This window comes from Rhineura floridana, chromosome 17 (assembly GCF_030035675.1).
Source record: "Rhineura floridana isolate rRhiFlo1 chromosome 17, rRhiFlo1.hap2, whole genome shotgun sequence".
Classification (NCBI taxonomy): domain Eukaryota; kingdom Metazoa; phylum Chordata; class Lepidosauria; order Squamata; family Rhineuridae; genus Rhineura; species Rhineura floridana.
In genome coordinates, this window is record NC_084496.1 from 18,724,850 (window position 1) to 18,749,559 (window position 24,710).

The window sequence follows — 24,710 nt, forward strand, 5'->3', positions numbered from 1 at the left end:
AGAGAACTGTAACACAGCCATCTTTTGAAATTTGCATGTATCCGAATTTTGCAATGCAGTTCTCCAACCAAACAAAGGGAAAGTGTGCATAAAAATTGATATATTGGTGAAAATCACAAAAATGCATTATGTTAGGAGAAATTTGTCAAAACTAATGCAAAAATGTGTTTATTAGAGAAATTTGCACCAGAATGATGAATTTTCATGAGCATTTTTTAAAAAAAAATCACAAATGGCTGCAGAAATGTGAAGTGACTTCTTAAGATTAGAAAAATGAGAAGCTGAGAGAACCAAAATTGACAGTTCTTTCCATCTCTACTGTCTTCATAAAGCTTACTTATCATGTGGCACATAAACATGTTTTCCCATAAGGAAACCATTGAATGATCTGCCTTTAGATTTACTTCACTCATTGAAAACCACTCCAAAGCATTTGGGGAGAAAATTGGGGGGGGTGTGAGAGAGACGATCAAATTCTTACAGGGTGGAATGCCAACACAGAGAGTTATTAGTCTAATTCATCCAACAGATCAAAGCCCACACAAGCAGCTATCATGCCTACAGCTATTTTCCTTTAACTTTCCTACTTGACAGTAGTTTCCCCTGAATCCTTCTGTTCTGCCCTCTTTGAACGTGTGTGTGTGTGTGTGTGTGTGTGTGTGTGTGTGTCTGTCTGTCTGTCTGTCTGTCTGTCTGTCTTGAGGGGTTTAATGTGTATGCGTGTGTCTGTCTGTCTGTCTTGAGGGGTTTCATTTATTAAACAACAGGGTATGGATTTTGAAAATAAAATAATTGAGTGGCTGGGAATCACCCTCCAGCCCCTTTGTTTTGTTTTTAAAAATAATTCCAAACAGGAGGAGAAGGAACTCTGGTCTCCCAAGTTTCATTGCCAAGGAGAAGTTATTAAGCCTTGCCCTGGTTGCTTTTGCCACACTGTGTATGTCAATGGCAAGCGCAGCGCTTGTGCCCATCTTGCCAGGGTGGGACCACCCAGGAAGCCCTAGCGCCTTGCTACTGCTTGGTTTATATACCCAAGTTCAAAGGTTCAGGAGAGACCTTTACCACCCTTGAATCAGTTAGCTGCTGCCTTTTCTTCCAGCAAGAGGAGGGGGAAGGGAAAACAAGCCTGCTGAGGGATATTCACAGAGAGAGAGAGAGAGAGAGAGAGAGGTTGTTTGGGGACTCCAGGACTGCAACTACAAAATTGCCAGTGTGTTGATTAAAAAGAGATGGAGAAAGAAGGCTGAGAAGGGGAGGGAGGGTGCAAGCAATGGAAAAGAGGGAGGAGGGAGAAATAAAGTGACTCCACCTCTCTCTCCCACTTCACAGGAGCCCAAAGACGACCAAGAACATGTTTGATAACAGCCAGTACCCCTATAACTGCTTTAATTATGATGGGGATGATTACCCAACCTGCAGTTCTGATGAAGAGAAAAGGTTCACCAGACCAGCATACAGGTAAGCTTAACTTTTCCATCGCTCTCTCTATCCATATTGCCAGTGACTGGGGAATTCCTCTGCAATTTTTTGCCACAGTCACCCCTAATTGTCTTTGCAGGTGTGGGCAGAAATGGATATGGAATGCAATCATTTTAGGATTATTGGGAGTTTTTTAATCTCACTTTTATCCATTTCAGCTTTTTTTAAAATATAACTTTAAAAATAGGGGCCAGGGGATATTCAGTCTGAGATTTTGACAGGGGGGGAATCCAAATTTAATTTGGTCAAAAGAGTTGTTGAGGGGGGCCTCAGGCAGATCAGACTTACCTTATGCACAGGTTGTTTGGAAGATCAAATCTGTACTCACCCCAAAGTGTTATAAGCTTTTTTAAAAAAATTAAGTCCATATTTTGGCTTTAGAAATGATGTGATTAATGATAATGTTGTCCTCTACACATGCTGTACCTCCCTCTGCCCTGTTCTCTGTAGAAATCTAATGAATAGGTGTTAAATGCATAAGGTGCTAAATTAACTACTTTAGGCAAAGAAACACCCAGGATCTTGGTCTCTTAAGTAGATCTGATTAAATCACACCTAGCTCTTTCAAAGTTGCAGAATTTTTAGCTGATTGATCATTTTCCATTAAACCAATTAAGTAACTAATCACATTTGAAAATTACAAAAAAATCACCCTGCTGCTTCTTTTTTGAGATATCAAAGGACATGCATGGTTACTTGCAGGTTACTGAGCAAAAAAGTAACCACTCATTATTAGAATAAAATACTGTCTTTCTTTTTAAAAATCTCATATTGCGTTCACTCCATAGCATCAAATACCAAGTGTGCCTTTAATTCTTAGTTCCATTGATAAAGATTAATCAACTAAAGCTTGGGTTGATTAATCCATAATTGACATGAATTAATTGCATGTCCTAAATACTTCCTGTCCCTCTATGCACACTTATTTAAGAATAACAATGCAATCCTATCCATGTCTTTTTGGAAGTAAATCCCATTGACTTCAGTGGGGTTTACTCCCAGGTACATGCATGCAGGATAGTCACCTAAAACCCATGGCGCTCAGTTCTGCACAGAACTGAGTTGCATTGAACACAACTAGTTATTGATTCTTTGATACACAAGTGTGATGGCCTGCCACACTTCACTGGAGTTTCAGTTCTGAGAAACGTTCTCTTTTTAAAAGTTGCAAAATTGTGCCTGGGCATGTTTTTTGTTGTTGTTGCTTTTTGTTTTTTTAAAATGAAAGCTTTTTCTCCTGAGTAGAATGGGGAAAAGTTGCCAAAATGGAATGGTTGCATTTCCAACTGTGTGACTTGATGAATTCTTAAGCGGAGATATTTTGCTTTTATTTAAAAGGGCAATCAGCAGTCCTGTTACTTCTCATGTGATAATGTGTCAGACCAATTGTTGTTAATGTGGGCTGAAGGAGAATCCAGGACACCTATACATAGGGGTTAACCTTACTTTCAGGATTTCTTTTTTAAACCAACGTTTTGTGCACTCTCTTACCAGTCTCAACTATTCTGGGGCACACATTCTCAAATGGGCACTGAAGCAGAGAGAAAGTGACTTGATCCGAACACAGATCTCCTTGTGCTTCAGCATGTGGACTCTGTTACCTTTGGCTTGGAAGGTTCTACAGTTTATCCACTTGGGCATGGTGTCCTACTCATGGGGCCCAGTGCTTTGCACAACTCTCTCAAAGAGACATCCAGAGAAAGTGGGCATCTCAAAAGCAGCATTGTCCAGTGGAAGGTGCTATGCAGTGCAAATGTTAAGAGCGTGAACAATGAGCTGGGACATTGCCAGTTTAATTACCACAGTTGGTAACTCCAGGAAGGCTTCTATCGCTCACTCTCAGCTCCCATTGGCAATACAAGAGACAGTGTGGTATCCTGTTAGACTAAAGGTGGGGAGACCCAGATTCAAATCCCCATTAAGGCATGGAGCTCACTGGGTGACCTTGGGCCAGTTACTATCTCTTTCTCTCTCTCTTTCTCTCTCAGCTTAACTTACCTCACAGGGTTGTTGTGATACTAAAAGTGGGATGATGGGGTGTGTGTGTGTGGAAAGCAATTAATTTTATCCTGAGCTCCTCCAGGGGAAGGTGGGAAATAAGTGAATGAAACTGGGGTGATCATGAGAATCACTTGCCTTTACAAGATTGCTGTATGGATTACTGCAACATCATATGTTATAAATATTATTGCTTGGATCCATAAGATTAAGGCTGCAACCCTCTTCCAAGAAGAAAGCCCCACTAAACACAAAGGGACTTGCATCCAAGTAAACATAGCCTAGGATTACACTGAGTTAGTTACAGTGGATGGTATTCAAGGCTTGTCCTACTCAGAGTAGACCCATTGATGTTAATAGACATGATTTATTCTTTTCAGTGGGTCTACTCAGAGAGCATAAGAACAGAGGAAGCTGCCTTCTACTGAGTCAGACCCTTTATCCATCTAGCTCAGAAGTGTCAACACTGACTGGCAGCTGCTCTCCAAGGTGGCAGGGAATCTTTCTTAGCCCTACCTGGAGATGCCAGGGATTGAACCAGGGACCGAAGATGCTCTACCACTGAGTTATGCCTCTATCCCAAGTACCCAACTAAGTCTTACTCAAAGTAGAACCATTGAAATTACTGGACTTAAGTTACCCATCTCCATTAATTTCACAGGGTCTGTGGGTAGGACAAACATTGAGCACAGCGCTGTGAGTTAGGTCCTTGTTACTTAGGTCCCATTGAAACCGATGCGCATAGTTAGTCATGATTCCGTTTAAGCTCCATTGATTTCAATGGGAAGGGAACTAAGGGCAACTAACCCTCAATACAATCCTGCTGTGTTCGGACTGCAGCCTTAGTCCTGGTGCCAACCATTTGTGTGTCTTTGTTTCTAGATTCTCACTGGGGCTTCCGTTCCCATCACATCGACTCATCTTTGTTTTCAGGTTGGTACTACCATTCTTTTTCTGTTTTTCCTTGCTGCAGCTACATCGCTTTAATTGCCATGGCCATTCAGCAGAGTCCTTCCAACAAAGTCACTCTGTCTGGCATTTATGATTTTATCATGAAGAAATTCCCTTACTACCGAACAAACCAGCGAGCCTGGCAGAACTCGATCCGTCACAACCTCTCTCTCAACAGCTGCTTTGTCAAGGTAGGCCCACATGAACCACAGCCACATAGGCTGCAGTCCACATCCTGGAAAGGGCTCCTTAGGGGCTGCAAGCTGCTCAGCTGGGAGCATAGGAGGCTGCGCATAGCCAGTTCAGCTCAGAGACGGCCACTTCCTCTGCCACAGAATAGTCATGGGGAGCTAGGGCTGGGGCAAAATCTCTCCTCCAATTTCTTATTTCAATTATTTTGTTTAAAAAAGCACATACAGGGTTTCACATACAATCCAAGTTTCAAAAACCACTTTCAAAGATGCATATACAGGGATCATAAAAGGGGGCTAATGAAAGATTGTACACAAATGCAAGAAAGGATAATAAAACTGAATATAACTGTAACATAAAAGTTTTCTTCCCCTGCAAAAGAGACTTTCTGTATGCCTCGGAATGCCAGATTTTGAGAACCACAAGTGGGGAGAAAATAAGGTCCATAGGAGGAACCTTATATTGAATCAGACCTATTAGTCCAAATACCCCAGCACTGTCTGCACTGACTGGCAGCAGATCTCCGAGGTTTCAGGAAGGAGACTTTCCCAGCCCTACCTGGAGATGTGAGGGATTGAACCTGCATGCAAGGCAGATGTGTTACCACTGAGTGCTGTTGCCCTCAGGTCCTGCTTGTGTGCTTCCCAAGGGCATCTGGTTGGCCACTGTGAGAACAGGATGCTAGACTAGATGGGCCCATAGCCTGATCCAGCAGGCTCTTCTTATGTTTCCTTTGTCTGCTTCATTCTCAGTGCTTCCCTTATTGTTGCAAGGGTTGTGGGGGCTGCGCGCACTCTCCGGGGCATAGAGCTCCAGCACTCTGCAGACTCCCTGTGCCGGCTTCCTCATCTGATGTCCCCTCCTGGGCTTTCACTGAAGCACAGGCACCTGGAAAAGCTTCAGATTGCAAACTGCCCTGTGAGATAATTTGTAGACTGAAAAAAAAGGACACGCACAACTCCACCTTGGCCATCTTGAAAGTAAGACAAGCACACATGCACACAAAACCTGCACATAGGGAGGAAAAGATCTGCCAATTTCAGTTATCTCAATTTCTCATTTTCCCAATCTTAAATTCAGTTCTCTGGGTTTCTGCAGCAATTTGTGATTTTAAAAAATCCTCATGAAAATTCTTTAACATTTTAGTGAAAAGTCTCCTAATAAACACAGTTCTGATTGTAGTTTTGACTCATATACACATTTTTACAAGCAATGTCTCCTTATACAATGGATTTCTGTACTATATTCACTCATATGTTCATTTTTATACACATCTTCCCCTAATATGTGCATTCTTGAAAATGTTGGTCAGTTGGGGAACTGCATCACAAAATTTGGATAAGTGCAAATTTCAAAGGATTGCTGTTTCGGTGCTCATATTGCTACTGAAAGTGCAAATTTGCTCAATACTGCTTTAAATGCAAACTGAATTGAACTCCCCATCCCTGCACACTTGACCTATGGAAATTGTATCAAGCTTTTCTCTCCCCTTTCATAATTTGCAAATGAAATTTCTTTTCTCAGTAATTGATGAAGCACACAAAATAATTTTTTGCCACAGAACTATCGGAAATGGGGAAAAAACCCACTATTATGCTAGGTGAAACTATTCATCCTTCTAGCCCTGAACTGTCTTCTCTAGATGAGAGCAGATCTCCAAGGTCATTGCTTAGCTGATCTTTTCAACTGGAGATGCCAAGGATTTAACACAGGACCTTCCACATGCAAGGCATGCTTAAGCATTTTTGGGATGCAGCTGCATGGACAAAATAATTCCCTCCCTCCATGGATGCATACACAACATATCTTTAAAGCACATTTAAAGCACATGGCTTCTCCCAAAGAACCCTGGAACCTGTAGTTTAGCCCTCACAGAGCTACAATTTCCCAACACCCTTAAAAGTTCCCAGGATTCTTTGGGGGAAGTCAGGTGCTTTAAAGATATGGTGTCAATTACCTTTTTCCAGTGTCCAAGTTGTGTGTGCCTATGGAGTCAAAATGGCATCTCTCTCTCTCTCTCTCTCTCTCACTCTCTCTCTCACTCACTCACACACACACACACACACACACAAAGAGGAGGGTATCAGCAAACTTGGGGAAACCCCAAGTACAAAAACACTTTAGGGGAAAAATCCCTTAGGTGGTAAGCCCCCAAAACGGCCCAAGGAAGACTGAGCATGTTCAGTGGGTATAGAGTGGTAGCTGACTATTGAGTGAGATGGCAAAAGCCTAGGTGAGGGAATGAATTAAGTATCTTGAAGAGAAACATTCCATGCTGCAACATTTTGTTGCAAGTCAAACTCACACACACGCTGACACACACAGAGAGACACTTAAAAAGGATTTAGATAATGGTTAATCATTCATAACCTCTAGATGGTTTACACAGAGTGAAATCAGGTACAGGTACAGCTGAAGCAATCATTCAGTCAGCTCCAGGATTTCTGCTTGTGCAATGGAACATTCTCTCCCTCTCCTCCTAAATCTGTTTGAGGGGTTCCTCCCACCCTCTGGAGCAGATTGGGGGAGGGCATGGGTCATATGGGCGTGGGGGAGAGAGGGAGGGAAGTCCTGTTGCACAAGTGGAAACCCTTATGCTGATAGGACTCAGTAGGGTCCTGCCAACATATGAGGCCTGATTTCACACATCCCCAGTTGCAAGGACCTACTGCTCTCCAGTGATAATTCATAGGAGAGATACATTTATCAGCTCCTGTGCTCAGGTGAAGGGCTTCCAGGAAGCGTCTGTTGTTGTCAGGGATGTGCTGAGTAAGATGTTGCTTCCTCTTAACGGCAGCTTCCTAGGATCACTAAGGCCACATGTAGAACATGACCAATGTTACATAGTGGGGCCATAGCTCAATGGTAGAGCACACCATTTGAATGCAGAAGGTCCCAGGTTTGATAATCTCCACCACCAGTGAAAAGGATCAGGGAACAAATGATGGGCAAGACCTGAGAGCATGCAGAGACACTGCCACGCAGTGTAGACAAAACTGGGCTACAAGAACAAACAGCCTGAGCTGCTATCACAGCAAAAAAGGCAGTCTTGAAGCATTTGCATGCTTCTTTTTGCATGGTGTTTTACAAATGTCCTCATGCACCCTTGTGCATTGGCAGAACAGCATACGGGGGGGGGGGAACCATGATGGAACCATTCATACAATTGCATTAAGACTGCATCTATCAAAGTGTTTTCTCAGCGCATGTCAGGCACACATTGGGGAGAGTAGAGATGGGTGAGACATTCAATTCAGTTCACATCTCAAGCTGAATCTATCAAATTCACACTTTACGAAACAATATGAGAACTGAAAGGCAGCCACACTTTGAACGTCACACTTATTCAAATGTTGCAATGCCGTTCACCAGCCAATGTATACCAACCAAAGAAATGCTCTGATTTAATCCAGAATTCAGGAGGAGGGTATCATGGGGAGAAGCAGACTCTTGGAGAAATCAAGCAAATTCACAAAAGAATTGGGCTCTTGCTGGGAGGAAGGGTGAGATATAAATCAAATAATAATGATAATGATAATAAAAGAAGAATCTCAATGATAGAATACATATGCATCCTGGTGCCCTCTGATCATTCCTCACCATTGGCCACACTGACTGGGTCTGATGGGAGTTGTAGTCCAAGAGGCACCAGGTTGGGGAAGGGTGGTTTGGTTACATCGAAATGGGTTTTTTTTTGCAGTATTTTATCAATATGTACATTGGAAAAATTCATTTCCAGGCCCAATTCAAGGTGCTCACTTTAGTGTTTAAAACCCTAAATCATGTAGGCTCCAAATATCTGAGAGACCCCTTCATTCAGACCCCCTTGGGTGTTGAGTTTAGCATGGGCTCCTGCTGGGAGGAAGGGCGGGATATAAATCTAATAATAAATAAATAAACAGGGAAGCTTCTTGGTAATTCTGCTGCCCTCAGCAGTTCAGTGAATAGTGGCCCAGGAGAAGGCATTCTCTGTGGTGGCCCCTAAGCTGTGGAACTCCCTCCCCACAGAGGTGTGTTTGGCAACTTCACTGTCTAGTTTTCAGCAAATGCTAAAGACTCATCTCTTTCAGCTTCTGAGATGTATGTTTTCAGGACGCACCCTATTCCTATGAATGTAATGTATTTTAATTGTTGTTAATGTTTAATTTTAAATGGTTGTAACACACTGGGACCTGTAAGTGAAGGGTGAGTGATGATGATGAGACAAAGGAACTGGACACTGGGACAATTTTTTCGTGTACAGCGCAGTGTACAAGATTTGGTCATAAAGAAACAAAACAATGGAAGTTTCCTAATTGGTTTCACTTCAGAAAAGAAAGGGGGGAAATATCAGAGCCCTATTCAGGCATTTGATAACTGTAGGTATCGAACATAAAGTGGTCAGTGGAAATGTGCAAGACTAAGACCACCCCTCAGTGTTGCATGTGCTAGCCTGGCTAACCAGCCAATGGGTGATTTATGTCAGCCTGAACAGGGACGGGGAACCTTTAACTCTCTAGATGTTGTGGGATGCCAACTCCCATCATCCCTGACCATTTGCCATGCTGGTGGGGGGCTGATGGGAGCTGGTGTCCAAAGACATCTGGAGGGCCACATGTTCTTCATTCATAATGTAATGGAGACCCTGTGTGTGTGGAACAAGCCTTTTTTCAGACTGATATCAACCCTATGTTGACCAGGGATGTGACTGATGCATGTAGCATTAGCAAAGGGTATGGTTAGCCCTGTGCATTGCCCCTGGCCACTTCATGCTTTTGGGACCCACAGGTATGAAATACCTGAATAGGTCTCTAGTAATTTGGGAATCTAAAATCCAGAGAGAAATCTGAATGAGGAGAGATTTGGAAGCATCCCAATTTGGAACACATCAAACAGCCTCCTATGATCGGCACTGCATGAGAAAGATCAGTAACAGAGGGTAAGAAGCTTATACACCATTCTTAGAAGCTTATACACCATTATGGATCTTTTCCTCACGAAATTCCCAGTAGGCTTCTCTGGAACAAGCTTGAAAGCCACTGCCCTATGTTGGTGGGGAGAAAAGAAATATTGTCTAATCAAATAGCGATCCTTTAAGATAGCACTTCACCTTCTTAGCTGCTCCTGGAGGGAGAGAGGGAGAGATGTGGGAGAGATTTTTTTCTTCTGATGTGTGTTAGTACGTAGCAAATTGAAGGGGCTATTTACCTACAGCTTCTATAATTAGAGAGCCTGGTCTTCAGCAGCTTGTCATATATGTTTATACGAGTTTTGCATTTAAATGAATACAGATGTTCAAATGCCCATGTTTGCAGCGCACACGCACACAAATGCTGGATTCAGGTTTTCCTTTTGCTGCAGTTCAGCCTCACAATCTGTTCTGAAAGCTATGCCTCTTAAGAACATAAGAAGAGCCTTGCTCTAGCAGGCCAGTGGCCCATCTCATCCAGCACTCTGTTCTCACAGTGGCCAACCAGATGCCCATAGGAAGCCCACAGACAGGACCTGAGCGCAAGAGCACTCTCCCCTCCTAGTGGAATTCAGAACGCATGTTGCTTCTGACGATAGCCTTAGACCTTCTGAATTGAAAAAAAAACCTCAGAGGGTTCCTATGCATGCACAGAGTGCATTTTTTCCTGACCCAAATCACCACAGCCAACTCTTACACTCTCGGATTAGGGAAAAGGTTCTGAGGAGCTGTGAAGGTCGATTGGGGCAGAAGGCTGGGAGCCCAATTAGCCAGTAGAGCCAGAGCCAATGAGAGGCAGAGTCAACTAATTCTCCTTTTGTCCCTGTCTTCCTCATTGCTGAGTTCTACAAGGGTAAAACTGATCTGGAGGAGGAGGAAGCTGACAGACAGTTCCATCTGTGGACTGTTTGTAAGCCACAAGGCAGGCAGGTGGGGGCTCACTGGGGGCTGGATCAGCTTCCGCTGCTGCGGGGGAAAGGCCACGGTTTCCAGGCAGACTTGACAGATGCTTTTATTTCTCCCATACGGAAGTCATTGACAGAATTGATGCTTTTTTTAAAAAAAAAATGATATGCAGGTTCCCCGGACAGAAGGCAACGACAAGGGAAAGGGAAACTACTGGAGCTTTGCATCAGGATGCGAATCCATGCTGGATCTGTTTGAAAATGGGAATTACAGGAGGAGGAGGAGGCGGAAGAATGTGAAAAGGGAACCCAGAGACAAAAGGTCAAACGGAGAGAGAGATTGCTTGCCTGCATTGTCCCCAGTGGATTCTGGATTTCCTGGCACCTCCTCCTGTCCTGGTCAGAGAATGCAATCCCAGCCCATACCTTTGGAGGTTCGCGAGCTTTTTCCAAACACCTCCACCAGCCGAGAGAGTCTAAACAGCTCCTCCATAGGAAAATCTGACTCCGAAATTAAATTTAGCATTGATTACATTCTCTCCTCCCCAGACCCTCTGCCAGTCCTGAGGTCTCCATATCACATGCAAGATAATAAATACCACCTCTTGGATTCTCAGCAGATTAACCTTCATTTTTGGCCAATGTGAGTTTGCAAACTGGGGGGTTAAATGAGGAATAGCCTCCTGTTTGTTCCCTCAATCCTCCTCCAGTTGCTTCATCGGGCTATTGAGTATCTGAAGGACGAATTTCGCCGAGGTTGGAGCCTTAACGTGAAACCATCACACTGCTTGTAAACTTACTGATGGATCTGTGGCACCGTCAGTTCTCACTTGGATGGGGCCTAAGGCAAACGGTCTCTCCTCCCTTGGTGAGCCCCACTGGGCTTAACCTGAGCACGCCAAGTGGGATGATGCCAAAAACCTAGCTACCATTTTTATTGCTCATTATGCCTCTTAAATAACAGCTAGATCCAACTGCTTGGAGTGCTGGGCTTGGGAAAATGTTTGAAGGGGGAGGGCTAGGGCAAGAATCAATGCTGCAGGAGGGGGGGCTGCCAGGTTTCTGGGCCTCCAGTAGCTGCCCAAGGATGCCAAGTGCCAATGTCAGCCTTGATTGGCAGTAAAAGTTAAGGTTTTTGTTTTAATACTTTTCCATGATTACTTATGTAAACTTCACAGCATTTCTGTTCCTGCATGGATAGGTCAGTTGGGTACACAGGAACAACTTAGGAAGCTGCCTTATACTGAGTCAGACCATTGGTGTCATCTGCACTGACTGGTAGCCGCTCTCCAGGGTTTCAGGCCGGGTTCTCTCACAGCCTATGTGGAGATGCAGAAGATTGAGTGTGGGCCACCTTCTGCATGCAAAGCAGATGCTCTACTGCTGAGCTACTGCCCTTCACAATTTAGGGAATTACATCTTAAGGAATTAGATTAGGCCAGAGAAGCCCACCTAATAGGCCATAGGTTAGATGGGGCCCACCACCCCAAAGAATTTTATCTCACTCATCCCCAGCCCTTGGATGCTTATGAAACTTTAATCAAGAGCTGTTATATTTTAAAAAAAAGAAAGAAAAAAGAAACTGCCAGTTTCACTCAAAAGAAACTGAATTTTAGTTTTCAAAATTTGGAAGAAACTGCAATCTCACACTGCTTTAGTAGCTATTTCCTCTCCCAGGGGAATCCTAGGAACTGTAGTTCTATGAGGGAGGGTTAAGGACTGTCAGCACTCTCACCAAACTACAATTTCCAGCATCCTTTGAAGGGAAGCCATGGCAGTTAAACTGGTATACAACTCTATATAATCATTAAATATCAGATGTGCCCAGAGATATTTCACAAAACCAAGACAACCTTTCAACTGTAAGTCCCAGATATTTAAATGACTGGACTTGTTTTACTACTTAACCATTTTCATTTCTGGGATTTGTTACCAAAAAAAATAATCATTGATAAAATAATTAATGGCTAACTTCTCCTTCACAAACCACTCCTTTGAACTGTATGCGACATTCTCTGGGCATACCGAAAATTACATGCTCCATAACCAAAAAGCCTGGCTTCATCATGAAGATGCTACTAATCTTACCAGAAGTTATTTCATCTCCCTCAGAATTATTGTTGGTATTTTGCCAGAGCAGGGCTGCCCTCCATATTTGCCTTGAATGTAATTTTAGGCAAAATCCAGTGGTTTCAAGGTATATGGATTAGCATATACATCTACATCAACCCAAGAAATTTCATGAATCTAATCCAAACTCTTCCACTAAATTTTTTATAAATCCTTTGCATGCGTAGAACCTTCCAAATATAACTCTATGCAAAATTCACTGACAATTCTGGACTATGTTGGTTAGGCATCAGTCCCTGCCAGCCATTTGGGCAGACAGTGGAACCATATGAACGGAAATATCTCTGAAGTTTCAATACAATATATCAATACAAAACCTAGAAGTTAAACGGGAAGTACCTCATCAATGAGAGATCTGTAATCTTAGGGCAGGGATGGAGAACCTGTGGCCCTCAAGATGTTGCTGGACTCTCACTCCCATCAGTCCTTACCAGCATGACTCTGTCTGGCCACATCTGCACTATACATTTAAAGCAGTATCATACCACTTTAAACAGTCATGGCTTCCCCAAAGTATCTTGGGAACTGTAGTTTGTGAAGGGTGCTGACAGTTGTTAGGAGACCCCGGTTTCCCTCAAAGAGCTGCAATTCCCAAACAGATGTAACAATCCATCCCTCTTCCCAGAGAACTCTGGGAATTGTAGCTCTGTGAGGAGAATAGTGGTTTCCCAACAATTCTATCATGCTGGTCAGAATTCAGTAGCTGGCCACAAGTTATTCCTAAACTGCAGAGAGAGCACAGTCCACAGGAAATCAGGGGTGTAGTCTTCCAGGGTTCCATGAGGGTCTTAGACCCCCTACTTTTTGGCAGGGGCCCTATATCTCCAGCATCCTACAAACCAATCACCATGAAAGGGGAGTGTGTTAGACACTGAGAAGAGTCCCAGTGAGTGTCAATTGCAGATAAGCTTTTATTAGTTCCTACTTCAAAAAGCCAATTGATAATTCTGTAGTTGCAGAAGAAGAGACAGTGAATCCTGATGACAGCATTCCATCTACATCATCAAGTAGTTTGGTAGCAACAGGAGATAAATGTGTAGACAATGAGAATTCAGTAATTAAAGCAATATCTCTGATAGTGAGAAAGGACAGTCAAATGGTGACAGCAACAGAAAAGCAGAAAGCAGTGTTTAAACCTGGCCAGGTTATTCTAAGAAGGGAGTGTGGCAGTGAGGGGGTGTGGCTGTGGCTATTATGAAGGACTCTGTCCTCCTGAATTTGCCACTACACTACTGCAGAAAATGAAATTACTTCTCTGTCTCCTTCTCGTGCTCTGAGAATGTAGGGCTCTCCCTGGGACCCACACATCTAAGAACTCATACACCTCCATTGGTGATATTCTATGGCAGCCTCCCCCAGCCTGATCCCCTCCAAATTTTGTGGAACTCCTATCAACCCGAGCTAGCAGGGTTGATGGGAATCGTAGTCCAAAACAGTTGGAACTTACCGCTGCAGTCTACATTGGAAGAGGAGGACTGATGTCAGGATGGGGGGAGTTCTCCCATGTGACATCACTCCTGCTCCTAGAAAGAGAATTTTCTATGGCCACTACTTCATGCACTAAAAGCTGAATTTGGAAAGCACAAGAAGTGTCCATACAGAGGTGATATTTAGTTGGAAAAAATCTGCCATGTTTATTCAGCACCAATACAGCTCTTGCCTCCAGACACAGCAGGCACAATGGAGACTTCTGTAGCATTAGTGCACCACTGAAGCATAGATTTGCATCCATGCAGAAAACACACAGTTATTCACAAACGATGCTGTCGTTGTGTTTCAAATGCAAACAGAACTTGTCCAAAGAGCACAATGAGGTTAAACGTTACACCTGTGGTTTTGACTTTGTCTAACTTTCAACAGACAGAAATGAAACAAAATCTACCAAAATCTACTTTCACCACAATCCTGTTGAGCTGTGAGAAAACTTCCAAGGATGTTATGAATGCCTCTTTGTCTATAATTAATTTAATAAGCATAGAAAAAACCTGAAAATTATCCATTGAATATAAACTGGGCAAATGTCGGTCTCCTCTACTTTGAAGCAAATTATACATTCAAAACAGATTGATTTCAATCTTTCCTTCCAACAATCTGCAAAATGCATTGATTCCATTTTCAACAAAGCTAGGGAGATTGCTAATGTTCTGACCATGAGCAACATTTACAAACTTTAATCCTCACTTTTACTCTAGCCAGTAGAATAATAATCCAGTGTGTTTTACTTGAATAGACCAAGGAGTTCTGAGGGCAAATTTCCCATCTCACTGGAGGAACCTTGGGCAAATCAACTTCAGCCTCAGTTTCCACATCTATAAATTAAAAGTAATGCTATCTTGCTTACAGGGATGTAGTAAAGCATGCTAAAGAATGTATGCCATGCAAGTATTTATATAAACCTGAATAATATATCAATATACAGTAGTTGCTTCTAAAAGACACATTTGCAGTATTGATAGCTTGTATTTCTGAATGGTAGCATCAGTGTGAATTCCACAAAATGTTGTAAAGCACTCTGGTAGCCACAAATGTAACCCTGACTTTCCCTTAAAAACAAAACAAAAACAGCAAAGATGCATCTCAGAGAAATAGGCAACAATTATATTAAGCCAGTCTGTAATTAATGTACATGTGCCAAAAAGAGTCTTCTTGATGTATATATTCATTGAGTATATAAATTCAACTTTGCATATTTCCACAGAACTTACAATACAAAGATATATAGAGACATTTTTCCTCTCCTAACATGCTTCTCCATGCACAGGAATGAGCAAGATGTCATTCACTTATGGTGGCTCTAATTAGAATTTCACATATCTTGGGTTTTTATTTAAAATAAAAAGTAAGTGTGTAGTCCTCATGATTGCAGAGATAGTTCTTGGATTGTGATGGCATACATTTTCAGTCATGACCTTTGGCATGAGGCTAGCTGTTCCTCCACTAGTTCTTCACAGGTAAACAATCATATTGTTTTCTCTTTAGTCATCACATATATTCATCCATTCTTGTCATTAATGGATTAAAATGCTTTTTCTATAGTTGAGAAAAAAATCTTCACCCTATTTTGGGGTGATTAAATGAGGGGCAGGATTTCATCTGCAGTGACAAAACTCTCCAATAGTTTGGTATGTGTATTTGAAAAAGACATTTTTCTTCTGAGAACTTTTGGTTCAGTTAATATTGAATGAAACTGTCGTGTTCATTTGTATGGTTAGAAGAAGGTAGCACTGAGCTAAGATGACAACTGGAAATAGTGTGAAGGGAAAAAGCACTGACAAAAGAGATGAAGGCTTCCTCCAACAATGTTCAGAAATACTGGGATGGGCTCAGAGTTGTGTCCAAATTTCTCCTGAGTGGAGACGTTGAGGACATGTCATCAAACTATACAGCCAGCATGGATTTTTTGCATTCCACAATGTTAAATTGAGAATACCCAGAGCTTGGAAAAGTCATTTTTTTGAACTACAACTCCAGTCAGCCCAATCCAGTGGCCATGCTGGCTGGGGTTGATGGGAGTTGTAGTTCAAAAAAGTAACTTTTCCAAGCTCTGAAAATACCCCCATGCCATTCTGATGCTTCCAGTAAGCTCATTTCAAAACAAAACCTTACAAAACTTGTCCTGAAGTCAGAAACGCTTGCTTAACAACCCTCCAAATTTTCATGGCAATACATAAAACAATCAGAAAGAATTGAGAGTTCAAAATATAAAAAGAGAGGGGGGGAAACCAGACCCCTCTTGAACTTTTTTTTTTGGCAGAGTTCTCATAATTTGTTGAAATTAATTCAAAATCAGCCATGTTCACAAGGTACCTGTAATCCTGTTACTGACCTTGCCCCATACTCAGACCTTTATCTTCTGCAGTTTAAAAGTGAAAAAAATGCCTAGCTTGATTTTGAATTAATTTAAGAAATTTAGCATTGAAGTCAATGATAAGCCTGGGCATGTTCAATAAGTACCAACTGTCAAGGTTCTAAAAGACAGACTCACAGCTGCTTGGATTGGCTAATCAGGGGGGCACACCCACACCAGATCTTTATCTCAGTCAAGACAGTCATGGCTTCCCCCAAAGAATCCTGGGAAGTATAGTTTGTGAAGGGTACTGAGAGGAGACTCCTATTCCCCTGCAGAGCTCCAGTGACCAGAGTGGCTGAACAGTCAGCCGCTCTGATTGAAGCTGAGGGAGGAGAATAGGGCATCTCCTAGCAACTCTCAGCACCTTCACTAACTATACTTCCCAGGATTCTTTGGGAGAAGCCATGACTGTCTAATCTGGAATAAAGGTCTGGTGTGGATGTGACCAGAGACAGCTTTGGTTTAAATTTGTGTGGGAGGCTACATGTGCCTGCTGTAGAATAAAAAGCTGGGCAAAACGCTGAAAATGAATTATACTGTTTACAATGTTTTCCTTTTGGAAAGGAAAGGGGTTTCCCCTCTGCCCAGTGCCCAGCCATCCAATCCCCCTCCCCCTCCCATCCCCCTTCCTCCCTCCCCCTCCCCTTCCCTCCTCCTCCCCTCGCCCCTCCCCCATGTCAGTTTCACCTATCCTAAACATGATTGCACAGGAGTAAATCCCACTGAACTCAAAAAGCATGCAAATAATCAAACCTGCCCTTCCTTCCTCCTCCCTTCTATCATCTCCCTCTTGCCCTTCCCTCCCCATTGCTCACCCCTCCCTTCCCTTCCCCTTCCAATCCCCTCCTTCCTCTCCTCCTCTTCCGCCCTCTGCCCTCCCCTCCTCTTCCCCCATGGTCAGTTTTACCTATCCTAGCCATGATTGCACTGGAGTAAATCCCACTGCTCAATAAGCATGCAAATGATCAGACCTGCCTTTCCCCTCCTTCCTCTCTCCTCTCCCATTCTCCTCCCTTCTTCCTCTCCTCCCCTCTTCCTTTTTCCTCCTCCCCTGCCCACTCCAGGTCTCCTTCCCCATGTCAGTTTCACCTATTCTAAGCATGATTGCAGGGGAGTAAATTCCACTGAACTCAATAAGCATGCAGATGATCAAGCCATTCTTAGCAAACTTGCACAGGATCCCATTTCTTACCTCCCAGATTAAAAAGCAGAGAAATTCAATCCCTGACATCTCCAGGTGGGACTGGGAATGTCCCCTCCCTGAAATATACCTTAGAAAGCTGTTGCCAGTCAGTGCCACTGAGCTAGATAAACCAATTGTCAGACTCAGTATAAGGCAGCGTCCTATGTCCACTGCACTATACATTTATTCACTAATAGGCAAAAAAACTATTCACTATAACTGCCCAATTCACTATAATGCACACAATTCACATTCACTATAACTGCCCAATTTCCCTGCTTTTCAAAGTTTGATAGAAATATCTGTTGGCACAGAGTGGTAAGCGGCAGTAACACAGCCGAAGCTCTGCTCACGGCCGGAGTTCAATTCCAACGGAAGGAGGAAGTCGAATCTCCAGTAAAAGGGGTCGAGGTCCAGTCAGCCTTCCATCCATCTGTGGTTGGTAAAATGAGTACCCAGCATATGCTGGGGGTTAAAGAAAGGCCGGGGAAGGAACTGGCAATCCCACCCCATATATACGGTCTGCCTAGTAAACGTCGCAAGATGTCACCCTAAGAGTCGGAAACGACTCGCACTATAAGTGTGGGGACACCTTTACCTTTACTTTATAGGTAAGTTGTTAACCTTCAAGGTTAAGAATATATAAGCTAGAAGAGTGAAATTGTCTGGGTTGTACCCAACTAAGATCTACTCATCACAAACCCATTTAAATTAATGAACAAATTAGTCATGCCCTTTCATTTCAATGGGTCTACTCTAAGTAGCACTAACTTTATATACAACCCTCTATCAGTTTGTGGGGAGAGCCTGAAACAAACCCCCAATGGATTCAAATTTAGCTCCAGCTTTGTTATTATTATTTAAAATCACTGCACAAAAAATCTTATCAGGTTAATTTGAAACTGTATCAACTGTGCAAAACAAAACAAAACAGATATGTTTTGCAAAACAGTGCTTACATTTCTTTAAATTACTCTACAGTGTCCCCAATGTAACTGTTCATTTGTAATCGTACCATATATACTTCCCTATTGCTACTCAAGAAAAGACACATCCTTGTTATCTAACTGTGTTTACAAAACGCAGCTTGCTGGTTTTAAGTGGTAGTTAACAATTTACTGTCTGTAAACAGGCCATGAATTTGCATCTGTTTTCAGTTGCAGCAATCTCAGAGAGCTGACATGATTTTGACTGGAGACTCTTCAGAATGTTTAACAAGAAAGCTTCAAAGCATGTTCATTTGCTAGTACCTTATTTCCCTCTAAGCAATGCCTTTCGACAGAACCATATGCTAGGAGGCAAACATGAGTCCCTCAACACTAACAGAAACAGGAATCCTATAGAAGAGAGAACCAGTGGATTGGTTGGTGTGGGTTTCACTGGTTCCCCAGCTGTCAATTTCTCCCTGCAAATATCTCCCACCCATTTTTGCTGTCTTCTCCCCCCCTCCCAACCAGCCTCTGACACCAGGAAGAAGCAAATAGCTTTGTGGGAATAATAGGAAGGTGTAGCAAGGGGTAAGGCCCTCTCTGCCTCCCTGAAATTCATTTTAGCAGGCATATACGTGTGTAGGAAACAGGAGGGCTATGAACTGACTCAGCCAGAGCGAGTTGAGACAGCCATGGATTGCTCTGGGTCAGATCAGGTCCACCCGGGGTGATCTGGGACTGTCAAAACTTGGGTGCAATTTGGTGGTGAGGAAAGGGGGAGGAGAGGGCGATGTATCCAGGCAGCCTTGGTGCACATTCTTCTCCCCCACATGTGTAATATGCCCCCTATGCAAGATCCAGATCTGGGTTAAATTGGCCCCACATCAACACAGGCCACTCCAAAGTTCTGGATGGGACCCTGAATCATATCAGAGGGACGTGCACAGCCCACTGAACAGTATAATGTACTGTTGCTCCCTCTATTTCTGTAGAAAAGAGATCCTAGGAAATTGCCACTTTCTGTAAGGAAGGTTGAGACAAACCTTATCACTTGGGATGGATGAGAAATTTGATTCACTTCTCATTTAAATATGATCCTACTTAATTCCCAATTCCAAAAAAATACTTAAACCGAAATATAGCTCTCCTTTCATAGTCACCCTTCTTCTAACTTTGTGATGCAGTTCTCTAAGTCAAAAATATGCATACAAATTGAAAGGGAGGGAAAGTGTGCACAAAAAGGCATATATTCTTCAGAATAACATACAAAGATGCACTGTATTAGGGGAACGCTTGCAATCATATGTATATTAGGAGAAATGCACCCTAAATTGCTGATCTTTTTTGTGTGAGGGCATTTTCTTCTGGAATGTTTCTAGAATGCAAATGACTTCCGGGAAGGGTGACTTCGCTTGTGCCTGCTTTTGAGACGGGCTCCCGCCTCAGAAGGAGCTTATTCAGATATAAATCAGTCAGAACATTTTTTTTTTGACTGATGAAATTTCTCCCGGGCAGGGAGAAACGTAGAGATCAACCTCAAAAGCCTGTTTTTGTTGGGAGGACTGGATTTCATTAATTTATGAGAAAAGGTCCAGCCAGCAATGCCGGACGGACTTCCGAACAAGCTCTATCTGATTAATGCGACACGTTTATCTTTTCTTCAAAGAGAAAACGGACTAACAGGCAAGCACCCTTCTTTCTATTCTTTTTTTTTACTTGGTTTAAATTGTTGCAGCAAAAAGAGATTTGTCAAATGAATCAGCTTTAAAGAACTTCTGGGTGAGCTATAACTCTTCTTTGTTATTCACGAAATTAACAGTTTATCTCTGTTTCTATTGCAAAAAGCTGTCCTGGAAGTGCATTCTAAAGATATAAACAGAAGAGGGATTTCTATTCCGAGGAGAAAAAAATAAAAAAATATGAACTTTGGAACATTATATTGTCTGGGACTATTCTCTTTTTGGTCTATTTTATTTTGACAAATCTGCTTCTTCACGACGCCACTAACTGTTTTGATGCTGGGAACTAAATTTGTTTTGTATTCTTGAACATAGAGAGATAAGGCAGACTGCTCTGTTTATACTGTGATGTCATCAAGCCTGGAATATTAACCCAATTGTTGCTGAAATAAGAAGTGGTTCTTCTTTATTTTTGTTTTGTTTTGTTTTCGTGGTTTTAAAAATGGCAATCAAGAAAGTGGCTGAGAATCTGGAAGTAATTATGTTTCAGAAAATAATGGATGAGATTGAGATAATGAAACAAACCCTGCGACAGGGCAGTAAGGAGCTGAAAATTGAACTGAGCAAAATGACGCAGGAGCTTAAAGAAATAGGGGATCCTGTGAGAGAGGAGAATGAGATCAGAGATGAGAAAAGAAAAAATAAAGGGAAGATACAAGCCCTGGAGATTGGAACAAATGTGGAATTGGAAAAAGATCTGGAGTTTATGGATATTAGAAATAAAATCTACTGTTTGGAATTTAACGTTATCTCTGAAGAAATTAATGAAGATATTAGAGATAAAGTTATCAATGGCTTGGATAATTTTCTGGACTGGAATGATGTGATGGAGCTTGATATAGAGAAAATCTATGGAATTAACTGCAGCCATGTGACAATGGAAAAACTCTTAAGAGATGAGCCAGTGCATTTTGTAAAAAAGAAGAACAGAGATATGACTTTACAACAATATTTCAGCAACTTATTCAGAATCGATGGCAAGAAAATATTTGGGATAGAGGAAATTCCCATCAGACTCTTATTATATGACTATGGCTATGACAGCAAGATTATTATGGAATACTGATAATGGAAGATTGGACACTGAAATTACTGGACTTAACAGGACTATTGAAGATGGAAGATGGACTTAATATGGATAATGGAATAATGGCTATTGAAATTATTGGAACTAACAGATTTTGATGAGATGGATTAATCGATATGTTTATTTGGACTATGGTTATGACAATAAGATTATTATTATTATTAACGAGATGGATTAATCGACATGTTTATTTGGAGAAAAATTGATAGTTATATTTCTTAAAGAATTGAAACCTCTCTTTGACTTTTTGTGGAAAGAATAAAGTAATGTTTATGAGATTTGATGATTAATTAAGATAACTACTGGAGGAAAGTGATTTTATAATATAATTTAAGAGACAGGATTGTTATATATTGTAGACCTATAACTGATCTGCGACAAATGGGAAGTCAACATTTTATTTTTTTGTTTAATCATTTTTGTTTTGTTTTTTGTCTTTGAATGTTTTATGATTTTGTTTTGTTTGTTTTATGAAAATTTGAATAAAAATTATTGTAAAAAAAAAAATAGAATGCAAATGTGGTAAAATGTTGGTAAATTCAGCCATGGGCCAAACTCATACAACTTTGGGGTGAGGTGGACTTACATTTTGACAAGTTGCTAAAAGATTCCTCCCCTTTTTAAAAGCTAACCCACTGTTTTCCTTTGAAAATGTGGACATGAATGTCTTATTTTCAAAAGGAATGCTTGCATGGCAGGAGTTAGTTTAGAAAAGGAAAAGATATGTGGTGGAGGGAACCTCGGCCACCTCTTCAAAATATCCAACCCACCCAAAAGTGCGGCTAGTCCCTTTGAAGGTTATTATAATCTTTGGGGACGGTAATTCCTCCCCCCAAAAAGTGCTGGCAGAACACAATTAGGCCAAATATTTTAGCCCAGCCCTAGTTGGAGCCCATTCAAAAGGTGTCCCTGGGCTTAGGGATGTGGAAAGAATTTGGTTCAGTTCATAATTTAATGGGGACCTACCTAATTCACACTTCCAGAAGCAATATGCGAACTGAAACATAGCTATCCTCCAAAATTTCCACTTCTCAGAATTTTGCCATGCAGTTCTCCAAGCAATTTTAAAAATGCCTGTATTAGTGAAAATAAAATAAATGCATTAGATTACAGGAAATTGCTTGCAAAAAAGTGTAAATTTGGCAAAATTGTCTACAAAAATATGTGTACAAAATGCTGACAATTTTTTGTGAGGACTCGGAAACGGATTCAGAAAGGGAGCAAACTGAAATTAAGATTAGAAAAATGAAAAATTGAGAGAAACCAAAATGGGCAATTACATTACTGGTGTGATGCATGCTGACAACTGCAAGTCAAAAGCTTGTATATACTGATTTGTGAACATTAGTTCTAATGACAGGGTTATTTTACTGAACCTGAAAATTCATTCTAGTAAAGCACAGAGTGGTTTATGTTATAGTTGGCTCTAATGATTCAAACAGTGGTTTGGCTTTTGAGTTCCACAGAACTCTTCCTCAGATGACTTTTTTAAAAGAAAACTTTGAGCCATAGGAAGAAATCTGTGTAGTTTGATAATACACATCCAGTTGGAACCTGTTCATGGGCTTTCTGGATCCTAAGAATTAGCACAGGAGTGGGGAATCTTGGGCCTTCTAGGGACTCTTTCGAGGCCATACCATCTGTCCCAAGGCTACATCTCACAATCTCCTCAAGATCTGCAACTCCTCAAGTTTTCTTTTGTTTTTTTTCCTGGCCGGAATGTGTCCTTGAACTGTGATAAAGCTTTGGCTTGCCTGGATGGTGGAGAGAGAAAGGGGTTTGGTGGGATGTGGCTGTAGGCAGACACCTCTGACTTTTACGGTACTATACAGAGTCACACCACTGTCTCCCAACTACTTTTGCCTTAGGAATGCAGTCCCCAAAAGGTTGCCCACCAGGGAATGCATCCCTTGGGCTGAAAAGGGATTAGGGTCTTGAGTGGTGTATTTCCACTTAATCCTGAATATTAATGAACAACAGGATCCTTTGAATAACTGGGTAGCACCACCATAGGTTCACCCAAATAGCTCAGCCTTTCCACTGCCACACCATAGCAACAAATATTCTGTTCTCTTGTGATATTTGAATCCTTTTGAGCAATGCCATCTCCTGTCATCACAGCTGGTCCTATGATAAATTTTTGTGCATCCTTTTATGAAAGGTGAAACAGATCCTGCAAGAGGGATCCAACTAGGTGATCCAACTGCACTTGCACTGGGACATGCATTAATATAGGCATCCCACTGAAAATAGCACAGTTGCAAAGGGATGATACTGAACACAGTGCAGTGTGAGGGATATTTAAAGTAATGCAGTGCAGAGGGATGATGTGGTGAACAATGCAATGTGGAGGAATAACATAAAAATAATGCAGTGCAGAAGGATCACACTGAATACAATACAAGTGCAGAGGAATGGTACCGAAAATAGTGCAAAGGAATGACATCAAAAATAACACAGTGAAAAAAATAGCACGGAACACAATGCAGGACAAATGAACGACATCCACATTAAGATGTCTAGTTGAATGCACACCTTAATACATTTGTCATTCCTTTGCACACCATTGCTTTGATTGTGATAGTTTCTCATTTTTCCAATCTTAAATTCAGTTCTCCACATTTCTGCAGCGATTAGCAGTTTTTGAAAATCCTCATGAAAATTCTCCAGCATTTTAGTGCAAATTTCTGCTAATAAACTCATTTTTGTAGGCAGTTTGACAAATGTTGCTGTAAAAAAGGCAAATGCTATTTTAGGCTGCATTACAGGAAGTATAGTTCCCAAATCACTAATTCCCCTCTATTCGTCACTGGTAGGGCCTCATCTTCAGTACTGCATTCAGTTCTGGACAATGACTCTGTTCTGGGCAATGCACTTTAAGAAGGATGCAGACTAACTGGAACAGGTTAAGAAGAGGGCAACAAGGATGATCAGGGAACTGGAATCAAAGCCCTATGAGGAGAGACTGAATGAACTGGGCATGTTTAGTCTGGAGAAGAGAAGACTGAGGGGAGATAGGATAGTACTCTTCATGTACTTGAAAGGTTGTCACACAGAAGAGGGCCAGGATCTCTTCTCAATCGTCCCAGAGTGCAGGACACGAAATAATGGGCTCAAGTTACAGGAAGCCAGAATTCAGCTGAATATCACAAAAAACTTCCTTTTAGAGCGGTACGACAATGGAACCAATAACCTAGGGAGGTGATAGGCTCTCCAATGCTGAAGGCCTTCAAGAGGCAGCTGAATAGTCACGTATGCTTTAAGTTGGATTCCAGACTTTAGCAGGGGATTGGACTCGATAGTCTTATTAGACCCCTTC

The 24,710-nt window shown here is 41.8% G+C and overlaps 1 protein-coding gene across 1 annotated transcript; it reads left to right on the top strand.

Annotated features, from left to right (window-relative positions):
* The first annotated feature begins 1,351 nt into the window (after positions 1-1,351).
* FOXL3 (forkhead box L3) lies at positions 1,352-11,120 on the top strand. Its single transcript, XM_061600191.1, has 3 exons — positions 1,352-1,458; positions 4,451-4,619; positions 10,647-11,120. The coding sequence occupies exons 1-3, from the start codon at positions 1,352-1,354 to the stop codon at positions 11,118-11,120; spliced, it is 750 nt and encodes a 249-aa protein (XP_061456175.1).
* The last annotated feature ends 13,590 nt before the right edge of the window (positions 11,121-24,710 follow it).

What these genes read in the sequence shown, in the direction of transcription:
- FOXL3 (XM_061600191.1), top strand. Translation starts at nt 1,352, where the DNA reads ATGTTTGATAACAGCCAGTACCCCTATAACTGCTTTAATTATGATGGG. An exon ending in TTCACCAGACCAGCATACAG is followed by an intron (nt 1,459 to 4,450) that starts GTAAGCTTAACT and finishes TCCTTGCTGCAG; the next exon opens with CTACATCGCTTTAATTGCCA. An exon ending in TCAACAGCTGCTTTGTCAAG is followed by an intron (nt 4,620 to 10,646) that starts GTAGGCCCACAT and finishes AATGATATGCAG; the next exon opens with GTTCCCCGGACAGAAGGCAA.